Source organism: Balaenoptera acutorostrata, chromosome 15, assembly GCF_949987535.1.
Source record: "Balaenoptera acutorostrata chromosome 15, mBalAcu1.1, whole genome shotgun sequence".
Taxonomy (NCBI): Eukaryota; Metazoa; Chordata; class Mammalia; order Artiodactyla; family Balaenopteridae; genus Balaenoptera; species Balaenoptera acutorostrata.
The window spans coordinates 8961773-8979100 of NC_080078.1; the positions used below are offsets into that span (position 1 = coordinate 8961773).

The 17328-nt window shown below is 44.6% G+C and overlaps 2 protein-coding genes across 4 annotated transcripts in view; one reads left to right on the top strand and one right to left on the bottom strand.

Annotated features, from left to right (window-relative positions):
* The window catches only part of LOC103007702 (NADPH--cytochrome P450 reductase), a 72047-nt gene that overhangs the window by 32574 nt on the left and 22145 nt on the right, over positions 1 to 17328 (bottom strand). The gene's annotated exons all lie outside the window — the stretch shown is intronic.
* Positions 6511 to 15140, top strand: LOC103015793 (60S ribosomal protein L9-like). Its single transcript, XM_028167543.1, has 2 exons — positions 6511 to 6531; positions 14586 to 15140. The coding sequence occupies exons 1-2, from the start codon at positions 6511 to 6513 to the stop codon at positions 15138 to 15140; spliced, it is 576 nt and encodes a 191-aa protein (XP_028023344.1).

Genomic DNA, 17328 nt, shown 5'->3' on the forward strand with positions numbered 1-17328 from the left:
AAAATCATCCTCCAGGGAGTATCTGTGGCTTTGCCTTCGCTGTACGTAACTTCTGGTCAGTAAATGACTGATCAACCAAGCTGGCACTGACATCACAGCGAGCCGGCCAGCGAGTGAGTCAGTCGGCCCCTTTAGCAAGCACAGAGCCCAGGCGAACAGGCACTGCCACCTCCAGGCAGCCCAGACCCCCCAGCTGCAGTGGGAGCAGGGTCTGCTCAGAGTCACAAAACTCGTCCATGGTTCAGTGGCTCTAAGACAGGGGGAAATCCTCCGGGAAACCAAGTCTGCTCTTGCCTAACAGCTCATCCTGCAGGGCCTGAGAGATACGCAGGGGAAAGTGCCTCCCCAGGGCAGCCTGCTGAGAGCGCTGCAGCCGGCACACATTCCCCTCTGGCTACAGTGTCCACCTCGTCAGTCACCTAAACCGAGACAAGACAGGGCGGCTTTCTTTAAGTTTATCCTGTCTAGGATTCACTCAGCTTCTTGAATCTGTAGGTTTAGGAACTCTTCAGCCATTATCTCTCCAAATACTTTTTCAGCCCCACCCTCCTTCTCTTCTCCTTCTGGGACCACGATGACATAAATGTGTTTTGTTATCAGTCCCGCAGGTCCCGGAGGATCTGTTCAGTTTTATCGGTCTAGTTTCCCTCGTGGCTCAGACTGGGTAATTTCTGTTGCTGTATCTTCGAGCTCACTGGTGAGTCCCTCTGCCGCCTCCGTCCTGCCCTCTGAGTTCTGGTTTTCTTTTCTTCTTTTATTTTTCTTTGTTACAGTATTTTTCAGTTCTACGATGTCTGCTTGGCTCTTCTTTATATCTTGTATGGTTGTCTTTTCTCACTCAAGTTGAGATTTTCCTAGTTCTCAGTATGGTGATTTTTTAAATTGTATCCCGAACATTTTGGGTATTATAACACTCGAAATCTTATTTAAATTCTCTCTTTTATCAGGCCTCTTCCACCGTCGCGCTGGTGGCAGATGGAGGGCGCCAACTCATTGCTGTGATTTGTAGGCATATCCCAATGGTTTCAACACCATGGGGAGGCCAGGCGTAGGGGAAAATGGAGCTCTGAGGAGGAAGAAGAAGGTCAGATAGTCCAAACAGTCAAAGAAGGGTCACCCAGGGGCCAACCTCTGAGCCGGGTGATGAAAAATGACCAGGGTCCAACAGTCAGGTAAAGGAGGTAAGAGTCGGGACTTCCCTGGTGGTCCAGTGGTAAAGAATCCACCTTCCAATGCAGGGGACATGGGTTCGTTCCCTGGTCAGGGAACTAAGATTCCACAAGCCGCAGGGCAACTAAGCCCGTGAGCCACAACTACTGAGCTCACGTGCCTCAACGAGAGAGCCTGCATGCCACAAACTACAGAGCCCACACACAACTAGAGAGAAGCCCGTGAGCCACAACGAAAAGATCCCGCATGCCGCAATGAGGACCCAATGCAGCCAAAAAAAAAAAAAAAGAAAAGGAGGTAAGAGTCGTTCCAGACAGAGGAAGCACATGCCAAGGTGTAAATGATAAAAGAGCAGTAGTTACAAGAATCTAGTGTGACTCAAGAGTGGTATGATGAGATGCATGTGTACGTACGGGTAAAAGGCTGGTGAGGAAGAGAACGGCCTTTAAAAACAGATTAAGACCAGTTTGCAAAGGGCCCAGGAGCCCTCTACGTGTCTAAGGTCTTTGAGCCCTGGTTGGAGATGGTGACAGGGCGAGGGTGTGGCATGATTAGAACCATGTCATAGGGTGGTAACCCTGAACAGTGGTCACACCCAAAGGATCAATGCAGACATGGAGCTATGACCAAGGCATCCTAGACTAGAACACTCTCAACATTCCATGCAGATGCCCAAATGCCCCAGCTGACGACCTTTCCCCCACTTAACAGGGCTTATGGGTGGGATGTGGAGACGCATGACTGGCACTGTGTCTGATGCAGTGACGTGAAAGAGGAAGGCAGCCAGGGGAGCTGGATCTGTGAAAGCATGACTCAGCGAGAAGCAGGCAGAAGACCTAGCATCACTCAGCACAAATGGGGCTGACAAAGCCCCACAGGCGCTGACCACAGGAACTGCAGCCGGTCGTGGACAGCCACGTGGGCTTGTTTCTATCAGCCTCTCTGGGGCCTCGGCCACCTGGCCTGAACTCCAAGTGGGGCAAACCCACAGATCCCCTAAGGCAATGTACTCTGGGGCATTCTGAGGGTATAACTTAGTAACCCTACTAAAAGTTAGCACAAGGCAATTTATGGGTACAAGAGACTTCACAGGAGTTCTGTGAGATAAGAGAAAAAAAAAATATATATATATACACACATATATATATGTATATACACACACACACACACACACACACACACATATATATATATATGTCTCTGCCCCCAGCCCCTGGCACAGAGCTCCTAAAACTCTTGTAATTTCCTAAGTGATAAGAACACTTGGAGCATCTTTTGTTCAAATGCAACTCTGGGTAGGCTCCTGCGCAGGGGCTGGTTACCAGAAAGACCAAGCCATGAACAGAAGCTCGGAATTTTCAGTCCCTGCCTCCACCCCTTTCTCTAGAGAGGGGCGAGGGGCTGGAAATGGAGTGAATAACTGATCATGACTACATGAGGAGACCTTCCTAAAACCCCAGAAGTGTGGGGCTGAGAGAGCTTCCAGGTTGGTGAGCACATCCATGTGCTGGGAGAGTGACCCTCACTCTACAGGGACACAAACTCCTGGGTTCTGGACCCTCCCAGACCTCACTCTATGTATCTTTTCATCTGGCTGTTCATTTGTATCCTTCATCATATCCTTCAATAAACTGGTAAATATAAGTAAATGTTTCCCTGAGTTCTGTGAGCTGCTCTAGCAAATTCATCAAACCCGAGTAGCCGGCTGTGGGAATCCACATTTACAGCTGATTGGTCAGAAGCACAGGTGACAACCTGGGCTTGTGACTGGCATCTGAAGCGGGGTGTGGGGAGCAGTCTTGAGGGCCTGAGCCCTTACCCTGTGCGGTAACGGAGGACAGAGGTTCACACACTCTCCAAGAAGAACTTTCTGACAAAAATATGTAGAAAGAAAATGAGCTGTTGTGAGGCGTGGCCCCCCACCTCCATCACTGGAGATGTGTCAACACAAGGCTAGGTAAACTGTGCTTAATGACAGAGTGCCTGCCACCCCAGGGGCCTGGGACACAGACCTGCCAAATTAATGATCATTAAACTGAACCGGCTGATTGGTGACGATGCCAGGAGGAAAACCCCTAGTCTCTGACTTGAGTTAACATGTCAACACTGATTCCTGGACCTTCTTTCCCTGAGCGCGTTGAAACACACACACACACACACACACACACACACACACACACACACGCTTCTAGTTCATGTTAAACAGGAGCAGCTATGGAAAGCGAAAGCAGACAATGACGCTGTGACACGTGATCCACAGCACATCCTAAGGACTCAGGAAATAGGAAGAGAGACGGGGAGGCACAGGGCAGGCTCTGAAAAAAGGGGGAAGTACTAACTCTTTCGATTAAGAAACTGGTCCCAAGAACAGTCCGTGCTTCCCACAGAGCCGGGCTTTCGGCTTTTAAGGAGGAGCATCTTCAGGGGTAAATGAGTCTCTCAGCCCCCAAGCACACCGCCATCATGTCTGTATGACATCTTTTCAAACCCAACTCCCTCTGCACAGACACAAGTGCTGCTCCCTGATGGGACTTCACTGCTCCTTCTGGCCCCAAGAGGAAGGACTTGGTAAACCGTGGCGGGGAAGGAATGCCTGCCTCAGGCCTCCTGGACCAGGCACCTCGAGAGCCCTTTGTGCCCCACGAGTCCAGTGATTCCTTTTGTGCCTGTATAGCCTCTAGCTACAGGGGACTCAGCACCTCCCATCTCAGTCTCACCCCGCTCAAATGGTTATCTTAAAGGATGAAAGGTCAGGCAGAGGCTGACTACCCACAGGGCTGTTTTCTCTCTAGAGTTTTCTTTCATTTTTTCCATATATAAATACATTATACACACGCATCTACATACACTCATTAAAAAAGTAGATAAAACGTATTCTACTTTGTAACACAGTTTTTCACGTTGCTAAAGAATCCTTTATAATGATATTTTCTTTGGCTGCCTGATGGTCCACTGATTTGACGTACCATTATGTAATGACTTTCCTATTCTGCGTTTATTAAAATATTTTTGAGCACTTAAATCTATATGGGCACCAGAGAGAAAAGATGAGAAAAACATGGCCCGGCTGTGCAGCAGTACGCAATCTGGTCAAGGAAACACAGAAGACACTGCGGTCAAATGTGAGAAATGCTATAAAATCACTGTTTACAAAGTGCTGTGGGGACAGAGGGGAGAAGTGAGTAGCTGCTCCAGGGAAACGCGGGCACACTGCACACAGGGGTGATTTTGGCAGGGTTGTCTCCAACTTCTCACTCTGAGTAACAGATGCACGGGTGCCCATGTAAGCAGGCACGGGGCCTGGCACTTTTGGGGTGTACGTCAATGTCTCAGCCACTCTACACGGAAATTACTATTATCTCCTTATAACGATGACATCAGTACTCAGGTGGGTTTGAGTGGTTTGCCTGAGGTCACACAGCTGGTGAGGGGTGCAGTTTGAATTAAAATGTGTGTCTGTTACTGACATCCATTCTGATTTCTTCCCTAAATAATATTAAGAAAAGTATCTTCAAACAAAATTCTCTTTAAAAAAAAAAATCCTTGGGGACTTCCCTCGTGGTCCAGTGGGTAAGACTCCATGCTCCCAATGCAGGGGCCCGGGTTCGATCCCTGGTCGGGGAACTAGATCCCACATGCATGCTGCAACTAAGAGTCTGCATGCCGCAACTAAAGATCCCACATGCCCCAGTGAAGATCTCGCGTGTCGCAACTAAGACCCGGTGCAGCCAAAATCAATAAATTTTAAAAATTAAAAAATAATAATTAGGGCTTCCCTGGTGGCACAGCTGTTAAGAATCCGCCTGCCAATGCAGGGGACACGGGCTCCAGCCCTGGTCCAGGAAGATCCCACATGCCGCGGAGCAACTAAGCCCGTGCACCACAACTACTGAGCCTGCGCTCTAGAACCCATGAGCCATAACTACTGAGCCTGCGCTCTAGAGCCCACGAGCCACAACTACTGAAGCCCGCACGCCTAGAGCCCGTGCTCTGCAACAAGAGAAGCCACCGCAATAAGAAGCCTGTGCACCGCAACAAAGAGTAGCCCCCACTCGCCACAACTAGAGAAAGCCCGCGCACAGCAACTAAGACCCAATGCAGCCAAAAATTAAAAAAAAAAAATTTAATTTAAAAAATCCTTAAATTCTCGACTAGATTTGAATTCTTAGAACTCTTGACACATACATTGCTCTCAAATAGATCAACCTCAGGCAGAATGATCGGGAAGAAAAGAAGACATAAATCACCAATACAGGGAATGAAAAAGAAGACATCAATAGATTCTATAGACATTAAAAGGGTAATATGGGAAATTACGAACTTTATGTCAACATTTGATAACTTAGATGAAATGGACAAATTTCTTAGGCACAAACTGTCAGAGCTCATTTGAGAAAAACAGATAAGCTGAAGAGCTCTCTAAAAGAATTCAAATTACTAGTTAAAACCTTCACCAAAAGTGAACTCCAGGAGCAGACAGCTTCACTGGTGAATTAAATCAAACATTTAAGGAAGAAATTATACCAATTCTGTACAAATTCTTTCAGAAAATAGAAGACTTCCCAACTCTTTTATGAGGTGTGTATTACTCTGATACCAAAACCAGACAGAGACAGTACAAAAAAGAAGGCTACAGACCAACATGCTTCGTGAACACAGATGCAAAAATCTAAAATATTAGTCAATCGAATTGAGCAATATGTAAAAAGGATACTATGTCATGATCAAATGGAGTTTTCTCCAGGAATACAAGGTTAGTTCAATGTCCAAACATCAATGTAATTCAGTATATAAACAGGTTTTTAAAAAACCCACCTGATCATCAATGGATGGAGAAATTCAACATCTATTCATGATGAAAAAATTCAGTAAACTAGGAATAATAGGGAACTTCTTCAACCTGATAAAGAGTCATGGACATGTTATTATAATAATAGTAGTACCCACTTCACTGGGTTATTGTGAGGATTAAACAAGCTGAACTTGTAAAGGGTTTAGAACAGTGCCTAGCACAGAGTATGTGCTGTAATAAATGTAGCTGTTACTACTATGAAAAATTCTTTGAACAACAAGAAGTAAACAAGAAGAAGTATTAAGCACCCATAGACATGAAAAAGAATGAACTATTGCACGCAGTAACACAGATGAATCTCACAGACGTAACGCTGAACAAGGGAAGCTGAACAGAGGAGAGTACCTTATTGTAGGATTCCATTTATAGTTGAACTTCAAGAAAAGGCAAAACATCTATGGTGACAGAGGTCAGAACAGTGGTTACCTTTGGGTCAAGGGTCATAAGTGGAGGAAGAGGCACAAGGGAAGGTTCTGGCATGCTGGACTATGTGCAGTATCTTATCTGTGGTGGTAGTTACAGGGGAGTTTATCTATGTAAGAATTCATCATTAAAGATTGTACTGTATATAAGTATATACACTGTATATAAGTCACACTGCAAAATAAGTATCCACAATACAACAGCATAGGTACTATGCCCCAATGATGTAAAAATATTTATGTATGTATATACATAAGATGCTATGTGAAAGGATTACCAAAATATTATCTCAGGGGTGAGATTTTAATTTTATCCCCCACTTTATTTTTATTTTATTATTATTATTTTTAAAATAAATAAATTTATTTATTTATTTATTTTTGGCTGCGTTGGGTCTTCGTTGCTGCACGCGGGCTTTCTCTAGTTGCGGTGAGCGGGGGGTACTCTTCGTTGCAGTGCGCACGCTTCTCATTGCAGTCGCTTCTCTTGCTGCGGAGCACGGGCTCTAGGCGTGTGGGCTTCAGTAGTTGTGGCACGTGGGCTCAGTACTTGTGGCTCAAAGTCTCTAGAGCACAGGTTCAGTAGTTGTGGGCGCACAGGATTAGCTGCTCCGCAGCATGTGGGATCTTCCCGGACCAGGGCTTGAACCCGTGTCCCCTGCATTGGTAGGCGGATTCTTAGCCACTGTACCACCAGGGAAGCCCCCCACTTTATTTTTAATGTATTACTTGCTTCTTTTAAAATAATGGCTATTTACCTAATCAGAAAATTATTTTTAAAGCTGTTTTCTTATGGGGAAAAAAAAATGCCCAGATCCTTGGGTCTGGTGACTCTCTTCTTGAACTGTGCCTCTCACTGAGCCCAGCACTGCCTGTACCAGCCCCAAACTGGATGCTTACGTTTTCCATTCCAAGTAATGGAATGCTATGCAACAGTTAAAAAATAGTTACGCGGAGCTAATGGTACTCTCATTGCAAGACTGACAAAATATATTAAATAAAAAAGAAAGTTATATTTTCATTAGGAAACCATTAATGAAATAAAATAAAAATTAGGTATTTCTCCAGAAATATGATCCAGGAAGATATATACAATAGTGATTTCCTCTAGGAAACACCTAGAATGTGATTGGGGTGTCTAAAGGGACCTTTGTTTGTCTGTTCTTTATAAGGAGATGGTTGGTATTCACGTGTTACTTCTGAAATTAAATACGTGGGAGCTGGATTTCTTACTGCTGAAGGAGGGAGGTACAAATACGGGAAGAGAGACTGGGGAATGAACGCTGTGGGGCTGGACTGAAACTGGAGATACCAGTATACACAATGGTTTCTTAATATATAAAGATGCACATAGAAATGCATGTGATTTGTGTGTATTTCCTAGTTTTGTCTGCTGAGAGGGCCTAGAAGTAATGATACCTTAGGAGCAAGGAGCCATCTAGCACCCAAATCTTGGTTTCTAAACATCATTCTCCATCCAAAGAGACCAGGGCTCCTTGGAGAGATGGCTGACTCGAGAACAAGGGCAGGAAAAGTAGTGGATGAACCTGGATCACCTTGCTGTGCCCAAGGGTAAGGAAGGGCTTGAAGAATGACAGGGACATGGCTAAAGAACACAGGAGTCTACATGAGGGGGTTCCCACTGGGAAATCTGGGACAACTTGAGCATTACAATAAATACCGTCAGTGACAGACTATAACCCAAAGGGTCAAAGAATAATGCAAGAGTCAATACTGATATAAATACATAAATGAATAAATAAACACATAGGTGAGAAAGGAAAGTTCTTCCTTAGAGTAGAATGTGAGCTAACAAATGCAGAAAGAATGAAGGGCTTAGAAAATCACCAGTTGGCAACCACCATAGTAATAACTGTTTCAGACAAGAATCATGAGTGCTGAAACCTGTGGGTAAAAGTCTGATGAGAAGCTATTGATTCCATCCGGAAAAAACCAGAACTTCCTGGTGGAGAGCCTGGCTAACACCACCATAACCAAGGGATCAAAGTCCAATACTGGGACAAGGACAAAATACCATTTCTGTGACATTCCCCAAAAAGCATATAATCTGAATCTTATCACGTGGAAACATCAGACAAATCCACACTGAGGGACATTCTATAAAGAGATGGCCTGACTTTTTGAAAAATGTCAAGGTCATGAAAGATAAAAAAAGACTGAGGAACTGCTCCAGATCAAAGGAAACTGAAGAGTGGCTACAGTTCAGTGCAATCTTGGACCAAGAAAAAGAAAAAAGTTTTTTTTTTTTTTTTTTTGCTATAAAAGACATTAGTGGGAAATCTGAATAACTGCTATGATTAGACAACATAGTATATCAATGTTAATTTCCCGATACTGATTATTATACTATGGCTATGTAAGAAAGTGCCCTTGAATTTTAGAAAAGAAACACTGAAGTACCTAAGAGTAATTCATATGTCCATATGTACAACTTATTCTCAAAAAGGTCAGGAAAAGACATGATAAAAAGAGAGAGAGACACGCATTGGCGAGGATGTGGAGAAAAGAGAACCCTCGTGCACTGTTGGTGGGAATGTAAACTGGTGCTGCCGCTGTGGAAAACACTATGGAGGTTCCTTAAAAAACTAAAAAGAGGACTACCATATGATCCAGCAATCCCACTTCTGGGTATTTTCCCAAAGAAAATAAAAACACTAATTTTAAAAAATATATGCACCCCTCTGTTCACTGTAGCATTTTTTACAACAGCCAATATATGGGAGCAACCTAAGTGCCCATCCATAGATGAATGGATAAAGAAGACACGGTATATGTATAAAATGGACATTACTCAGCTATCAGAAAGAATGAAATCTTGCCATCTGCAACAACATGGATGGACCTAGAGGGCACTGTGCCAAGTGAAATAAGTCAGACAGAGAAACAAGTACCATATGATTTCACTTATATGTGGAATCTAAAAAACAAAACAGAAATTGACTCAGATTCAGAGAACAAACAGGTGGCTGCCAGAGGAGAGGGCGGGTGGCAGGGGGATGAATGAAATAGCTGAGGGAAATTAAGAGGAACAAACTTCCAGTTACAAAATTAACGAGTCACAGGGATGAAATGCACAGCATGCGGAACAGAGCCGATAATATTGTAATGTCTTTGCATGGTAACAGATGGTAATTAGACTTATCATGATCATTTTGTAATGTATAGAAATATTATGTAATGTATAGAATATGTTGTGCACCTGGAACTAACATAGAGCTGCAGGTCAATTACACTTCAATTTTAAAAGACAGAGAGAGGGAGAGTATAAGGTAAAATGGTAATATTTGGGGAATCTGCGTAAAGAGTATTCAAAAATTCTTTGCACTAATTTTGCAACTTCTCTGTAAATCTGAAACTATTTCAAAATAAAAAAGTTAAAAATAAATACATGTGGGGCTTCCCTGGTGGCGCAGTGGTTAAGAATCCACTTGCCAATGCAGGGGACACGGGTTCGAGCCCTGGTCCGGGAAGATCCCACGTGCCGCGGAGCAAATAAGCCCGCGAGCCACAACTACTGAGCCCGTGAGCCACAACTACTGAGCCCACGTGCCACAACTACTGAAGCCCACACGCTTAGAGCCTGTGCTCCGCAACAAGAGAAGCCACTGCAATGAGAAGCTAGCACACCGCAACAAAGAGTAGCCCCCGCTCGCTGCAACTAGAAAAAGCCCACACGCAGCAACAAAGACCCAACGCAGACAAAAATAAATAAATAAAATAAATAAAATTTAAAAATAAATACATGCTTACTGAAGAAAATATGCTAAATTTAAAACCATAAAGTTAAAGAAAACATAACCCAAACACCTATTTGTTTTTGTCCCACCCATTTTTTACGTGTATATTGTAAAATATATTTATTTTTAACATTATTGGTTTTATACTACATATAATTTTGTCCTGCTTTTTTCATTTATTAAATTGCGAAGCTTAAAAAATCTCAAATGTTCTTCCAGCCTATGAATATAGAGCAGCTTACTGGATATTTTCACTATTATAAACACCACCACCATAAACAGGATGACTGATATCTTTTCAAGATAAATCTTTGTGCACCTCTGATTATTGAGTTTCTGAATATATCTTAGAAATATTTCCGAATCAAAGGGAATAAGTATTTTTAGGACTCTTGACTCACTGTCAAATTATTTTCCAAAAAGCAATTTATTTTCAACATTTCTCTGCAGCCTTCCCTCTGCAAGACATATTGCTATCCTGGGGAGGTGAGAGCAACTCCACAAAGCACTGCATCCCCAGAAGGCTGGGAGGGAAGCAAGGTAAAAAAACAAAAACATGGGGACTTCCCTGGTGGCGCAGTGGTTAAGAATCCGCCTGCCGATGCAAGGGACACGGTTCTAGCCCTGGTCCGGGAAGATCCCACATGCCGCGGAGCAGCTAAGCCCATGCGCCACAACTACTGAGCCTGTGCTCTAGAGCCATGAGCCACAACTACTGAAGCAAGTGCGCCTAGAGCCCGTGCTCCGCAACAAGAGAAGCCACTGCAATGAAAAGCCCGCGCACCGCAATGAAGAGTAGCCCCCGCTCAACGCAACTAGAGAAAGCCCGCGCACAGCAACAGAGACCCAACACAACCAAAAATAAATAAAATCGATTCTTTAAAAAACAAAAACAAAAAACCCCCTACATATAAGAATCAATAAGCATTCCAGGGAGGCCAGAACACCTGTGCCCCAGAAGGATGGGCAAAGAGAAGAAACTGGAGAGATGGATGTACAGACAAGATGGGCCCTCTCCACCACGGAAACCATACCCGGTAAACGAGACCCTCTGTGGTACTAAGTGGGAAAGGTGTGCAGCGGGAGTTGCTGGCCCAGGGTCACAACCACACACCAACCTGGGGACCAGAGCCTGGAGACACACTAGTTCCACCTCTCAGCTCTCCTCCTGCTGTGAGTTACTCATCACCTGCTCCTTAGTCCCCTAAGCCCGCCTCTGTGTGAAGGCTGGAGGGGAGACCGTCAAGGCAGGGCAGTGGGTGACTCGGAAAGAAAGAACCAGAGTCCTGGGAAAGCACATTTCAATAATCATTTACAGATGATTTGTGTCTAAAAACAGATCATACGTTTAAACTCCTTACGTCACGACATTTACACACACACACACGAATCTTAAAATCTCTGTGAGCCTCAGTGCCTTCATTTGTAAAACAAGGATAATATTACTACTTCATAGGGGCTGTTGCTGAAATTATATAAGACAATACACGTGCCTGGTGTGACACCTGCATAAGGAAAGACGTTGTTAACTATTGTTCTGTCCTGCGCCTTGTGTTCTGGATGTGCGACACCCAGGAGGATGCGGGTAAATGCCAGAACACGTCAGCTCTGCCCCTGGAAGCCAGTCTGGGTGACTCCCAGAAACTCCTGGATTTCCTCAAGAGTTTAGAGAAATATGGTCTGGAGACACCCAAAAGCTCTGGAGAAACCCGACCTTTACTGAGAGGAAAGTAAGCATCTGGGTTCTGACGTCTAGAGCTCCCAGAGTCTACCCCGTCCTGCCTTTCAGGGAACCTGAGCCATCAGAGGACTCGTCCAGAGACCTGCCTCAGGCTGAACTGCAGTGGAAGGACCACCACCCCTCCTTCCCCCAGTGCCCTGCCCCCAACGCCTGCCAACAGGAGCACGTTGAGTTTCAATTCATCATCTTTCAACCATTCTTGATGGGCTCACCTTGACTTACATTTGCGTCCTCATACCTGATGCAATACAAGTCCTCTAACTAAAGGGATGGAAAGGTGGTGGGGTGGACACAGGCCCCAGAAGCTACTGTGAGGAGACAGGAGACGGTGCCTGGCAGAGGGCAGGCCAGAAGAGAGCTCGGAAGGTCTGAAATGACTCAAAAAGGCACAGCAACAGCACTTCTGGGCTTTAAGAACACACAGGTTAGGACTTGGAACCCCTGCCAAACCCCGGTGCTCCTCTGTCCGCATTTTTCTGCCATCAGCAGACAAGGTCAGCTCAGTCTTTGTCAACTTCCACCGGCCAGAACGGAAAGGTGATGGTACCTCTACCCAAACTCACCTGTCTGCTCTGGCGTGAGGAGTAACCTGGCCTTGTCCCAAACCATCTTCACAGGCAAATAAAACAAAACAACATAAATAAAAACCTACCTACCTTTATTTATTTATTCCTTCACAATGACAGTAGTACATCAAATTTCCAAATGCCTCCATTTAGTATCCCCTAGAGAAAGGGAGTAACTACTTTTCTTTAATCATCTATTGACTCTGGAAATATGACTCTATTTTTCAGTCATATCATAGGAAACCAAGACCACTTTCCGAAAGTCATATTCGAATTTCAACTAAAAATCATGACTTTTCTAACTAGAAGTGGTTTCACAGAGAAGGGACCATAACATTGAGGGGAACCAAACAGCCCCATCTTTTCTCTGATTTCTCGCCAGTCCATTGGATTATAAAACAGAAAAACTGGGGCAGGGGGACATAGTGGAAAGGGTGTGGGACTTGGCAGCAGTTCAGAGAACCAAATTTGGAGACTGGCTTGACCACCACCTTAGCAAATTACTTCTCACTGAGCCTTAGCCAACAAAGTGGGCTTTTTTTTTTTTTAATTAATTTATTTACTTTTGGCTGCATTGGGTCTTCATTGCTGTGCAGGGGCTTTCTCTAGTTGCGGAGAGTGGGGGCTACTCTTTGTTGAGGTACGCGGGCTTCTCACTGCGGTGGCTTCTCTTGTTGTGGAGTACGGGCTCTAGGCACTCGGGCTTCAGTAGTTGTGGCGCACGGGCTCTAGAGCGCATGCTCAGTAGTTGTGGCTCACGGGCTTAGTTGCTCCACAGCATGTGGGATCTTCCCGGACCAGGGCTCGAACCCGTGTCTCCTGCATTGGCAGGCGGATTCTTAACCACTGCACCACTAGGGAAGCCCACAAGGTGGACCTTTAATCCTTGTTTGGCTTTTGCACAAATGATGCTTGTGGAAACATTCCACAAAGTACCATAGAAATATTGATGGTGATGTTGATTTGAAGACAACTGTCCAAAGTGAAATTGCCTTGCAGAGAAACACTCTACTCATATCAAGAGTGGCTCTGGGACTTCCCTGGTGGCGCCGTGGTTAAGAATCCACCTGCCAATGCAGGGGACACGGGTTCGAGCCCTGGTCCGGGAAGATCCCACATGCCGCGGAGCAACTAAGCCCGTGCGCCACAACTACTAAGACCACGTGCCACAACTACTGAAGCCTGCACGCCTAGAGCCCAGGCTCCACAACAAGAGAAGCCACCGCAATGAGAAGCCCGCGCACTGCAGCGAAGAGTAGCCCCCGCTTGCTGCAACTAGAGAAAGCCCGTGTGCAGCAACAAAGACCCAACGCAGCCAAAAATAAATAAATAAATTTATATTAAAAAAAAAAAAAAGAGTGGCTCTTCCACGTCCATCAGGTAGGTCACGTGCCCAGCACCCTGCCAGCTAAACAGGCGAAGACAAACTAGGTCAGGGGATGTCCCCTGCCCTTCTATGGAAAGAGACAAGACATACAGTTACTTCCTTGCCAAAATGAACAGTACAGATTCTGGCCAGCACAGCTCATGGTTGGGCAGAGGCTGGCTTAGGATGGCTTCTTGATGGGAGAGGGTGCCAAATGGTAGTGATGGGGGGGCGGGGGGAGAAGAGGATCCAGAAGGGCCTAAAGGGAAAATGGGGACATAGGTCTAAAGAAAACTAAAAACGAGTTCAAAATTGCTCTGCCACTTACAGTTCTATGACTTTGGGCAACACTCAACTTCCCTCAGCTGCTTTCCTGTCTAAAATGGAGAATCATCATCACTGATAACTCTGAAAGGGCAACTGGGAGGATAATATGGGTAAAACTGCACAGAATGCATCGTAGGCACTCAAAGAACCTTGGTGGATTACTTCTCTCTCCCATTCGTATTCTTCAGGGCAGAAGCAGATTAAAATAAGCCATGTCAGGACTTCCCTGGCGGTCCAGTGGTTAGGACTCCGTGCTCTCACTGCCGAGGGCCTGGGTTCAATCCCTGGTTGGGGAATTAAGATCTCACAAGCTGTGTGGTGTGGCCAAAAAAAAGCTGTGTCCTCTCTGTTGCATCTACTGCGGGGATGAAGCCCAGTTTTAGCAGACTATTAACACTCCAGAAAACGTGGACATGACTCTGAAGGGACACACGGTTATTGTGAAGGGCCCCAGGGGCACCCTGTGTAGGGTCTTCAATCACATTAATGTAGAACTTGGCCTCCTTGGAAAGAGAAAGAGGCTCCGGGGTGACGAATGGTGGGGAAACAGAAAAGACCTGGCTATCGCTGGCACTATCTGTAGTCACATACAGAACACGATCAAGGGTGTCACACTGGGCTTCCGCTACAAGATGCGGTCTCTGAACTCTCACTTCCCCGTCCACACTATCATTCAAAAGAATAGCCTTCTTGTTGAAATGCAAAATTTCTTGGGCAAAAAATACATCCGCAGGGTTTGGATGAGGCCAGGCGTCGCCTGTTCACTATCTCAAGCCCAGGACGATGAGTTAGTTCTTGAAGGAGGCGGTGGTGAACGTGTATCAAAGTCGGCTGCTTGGATTCACGAGCCACAACAGTTAAAAGCAATGATATCAAAAAAAATTTTGGATGGTTTCTATGTTTCTGAAACAGGAACAGTTCAGCAGACCGATGAATAAGATCTAAGTTATCCAGCTACAGAAACAACAAGTCTGCGTCTAAGCTCAGGCTGCCATAACAAATACCACAGACTATGTAGCTTATACAACAAACATTTACATAGTTCTGCAGGCTGGCAAGTCCAAGATCAGAGCATCGGTAGATCCAGTGTGTGGTGAGAGCCCACTGTCTGGCTTGCAGACTGCTGCTTTCTCGTATCCTCACATGGTGGAGAGCAGAGAGCAAGTGAACTCTCATGTCTCTTCTTATAAGGGTACTAATCCCATTCACAAGGGTTTCATGCTCATGACCTAATTACCAGCCAAAGGCCCCACCTAATACCATCACATTGGGGGTTAAGATTTCAACATATGAATTTTAAGGGGACACAAACATTCAGTCCATAACAGTCCAATTTATCTGTTTTTTTTTCTTTTGTTGCTTGTGATTTTGGTGTCATACCTAAGAAACCACTGCCAAATCCAAGGTCATGAAGATTAACCCCTACGTTTTCTTCTAAGATTTTTATAGTTTAGCTCTTACATTTAGGTCTTTGATCCATCTTGAGTTGATTTCTGTATACGGTGTGGGGTAAGGGTTCAACTTCATTATTTTGCATACAGATATCCAGTTGTCCCAGCATTATTTTTTCCCCTATTGCATGGCCTTGGCACCCTTGTGGAAAAAAAATCAATTAACCATATACATATGAGTTAAGTTCTAGATTCTCAATTCTATTCCATTGACCTATCCATTGTCTATCCTTATGACAGTACCACACTGTCTTAATTACTGTAGCTTTGAAATAAGTTTTGAAATTAATGAGTCTTCCAATTTTGTTCTTTTTCAAGATTGTTTTGGCTATTTGGGGTTCCTTGCAATTCCATAGGAATTTCAGAATCAGCTTTTCCATTTCTGCATAAAAAGCCATTGGGATTTTGATAGAGATCGCACTGAATCTGTACATTGCTTTGTGGGGGTGGGGAGCACGAGGATAAGGCCATCTTAACAATATTAAGTCTTCCAATCCAGGAAGATGAATGTCTTTCCATTTAAGTCTTCTTTATTTCCTTTCAGCAATGTTTTGCAGTTTTTAGTGTAAAAGTCTTGCACCTCCTTGTTTAAATTTATTCCTAAGTATTTTATTCTTTTTGATGCTACTATAAATGAAATTGTTTTCTTAATTTCCTCTTTGGATTGTTCACTGCTAGTGGAGTTTTTAACCACAGAACAAATAAACGTCTATGAGTCCAGATATAAATAATGAAATAAATAAATGGGAGAAAAAGAACAACTGTTCCTCACAGTAGAATTCCAACGAATAAATGTAGAAGGAAAGAGGAAAATAGAGAATTACCATTAGACAAATACCACAGTAAGAACTGTTGCAGACAAGATCTACCAATGGATGTGTTAAAATCAGTGGGCAAAAAGTCCTGAGGTGGGGTAGGGTGGGGAGGACAGGATTTACATAGTCTCAAAGTATTTCCTCCAAGATACTTATTAACTACAAAGGGAAAAATAGAAACTTCGCAGTGGAGAAACCCTGCGGACACCAACCTAACCAAGAGGTCAAGGCAGGCATCACCTGTAATGAACCCCTGAGACAAGGCACTGAGAAGGACACACCACCAGTTTTGTGGTGTTCTTGCCACAAATGCATAACCTCGCTCCAATCACAAGAAAGCACTGGTCAAACCCAAAGTGAGACTACCAAATGTAAAATGGATGGCTAGTGGGAAGCAGCTGCATAGCACAGGAAGATCAGCTCAATGCTTTGTGACGACCTAGAAGGGTGGGATAGGGAGGGTGGGAGGGAGGCTCAAGAGGGAGGGGATATGGGGATATATGTATACATATAACTGATTCACTTTGCTGTACAGCAGAAACTAATACAACATTGTAAAGCAACTATACTCCAATAAAGATGTTAAAACAAACAAAACCAAACCAAACCCAAAGTTAGGGGCATTCTACAAAATGATGGACCAGCCCTCTCCTAAAGCATCAAGGTTATGAAAGGCGAAGGAACTGATACAGACTGGAGGGGACTCAGGAGGCATGACAACTCAGTGCCAGGCGGGGTCCTGGGTAGGATCCTGGAGCAGAGAGAAGATGAGAGAAAAGACTGGTGAAACTCTAATGAGGGGCAGGGTTTCGTTCAGGGGCTGGTAAACTATGGTTTGCAGGCCAAGCCTAGCCTGCTGA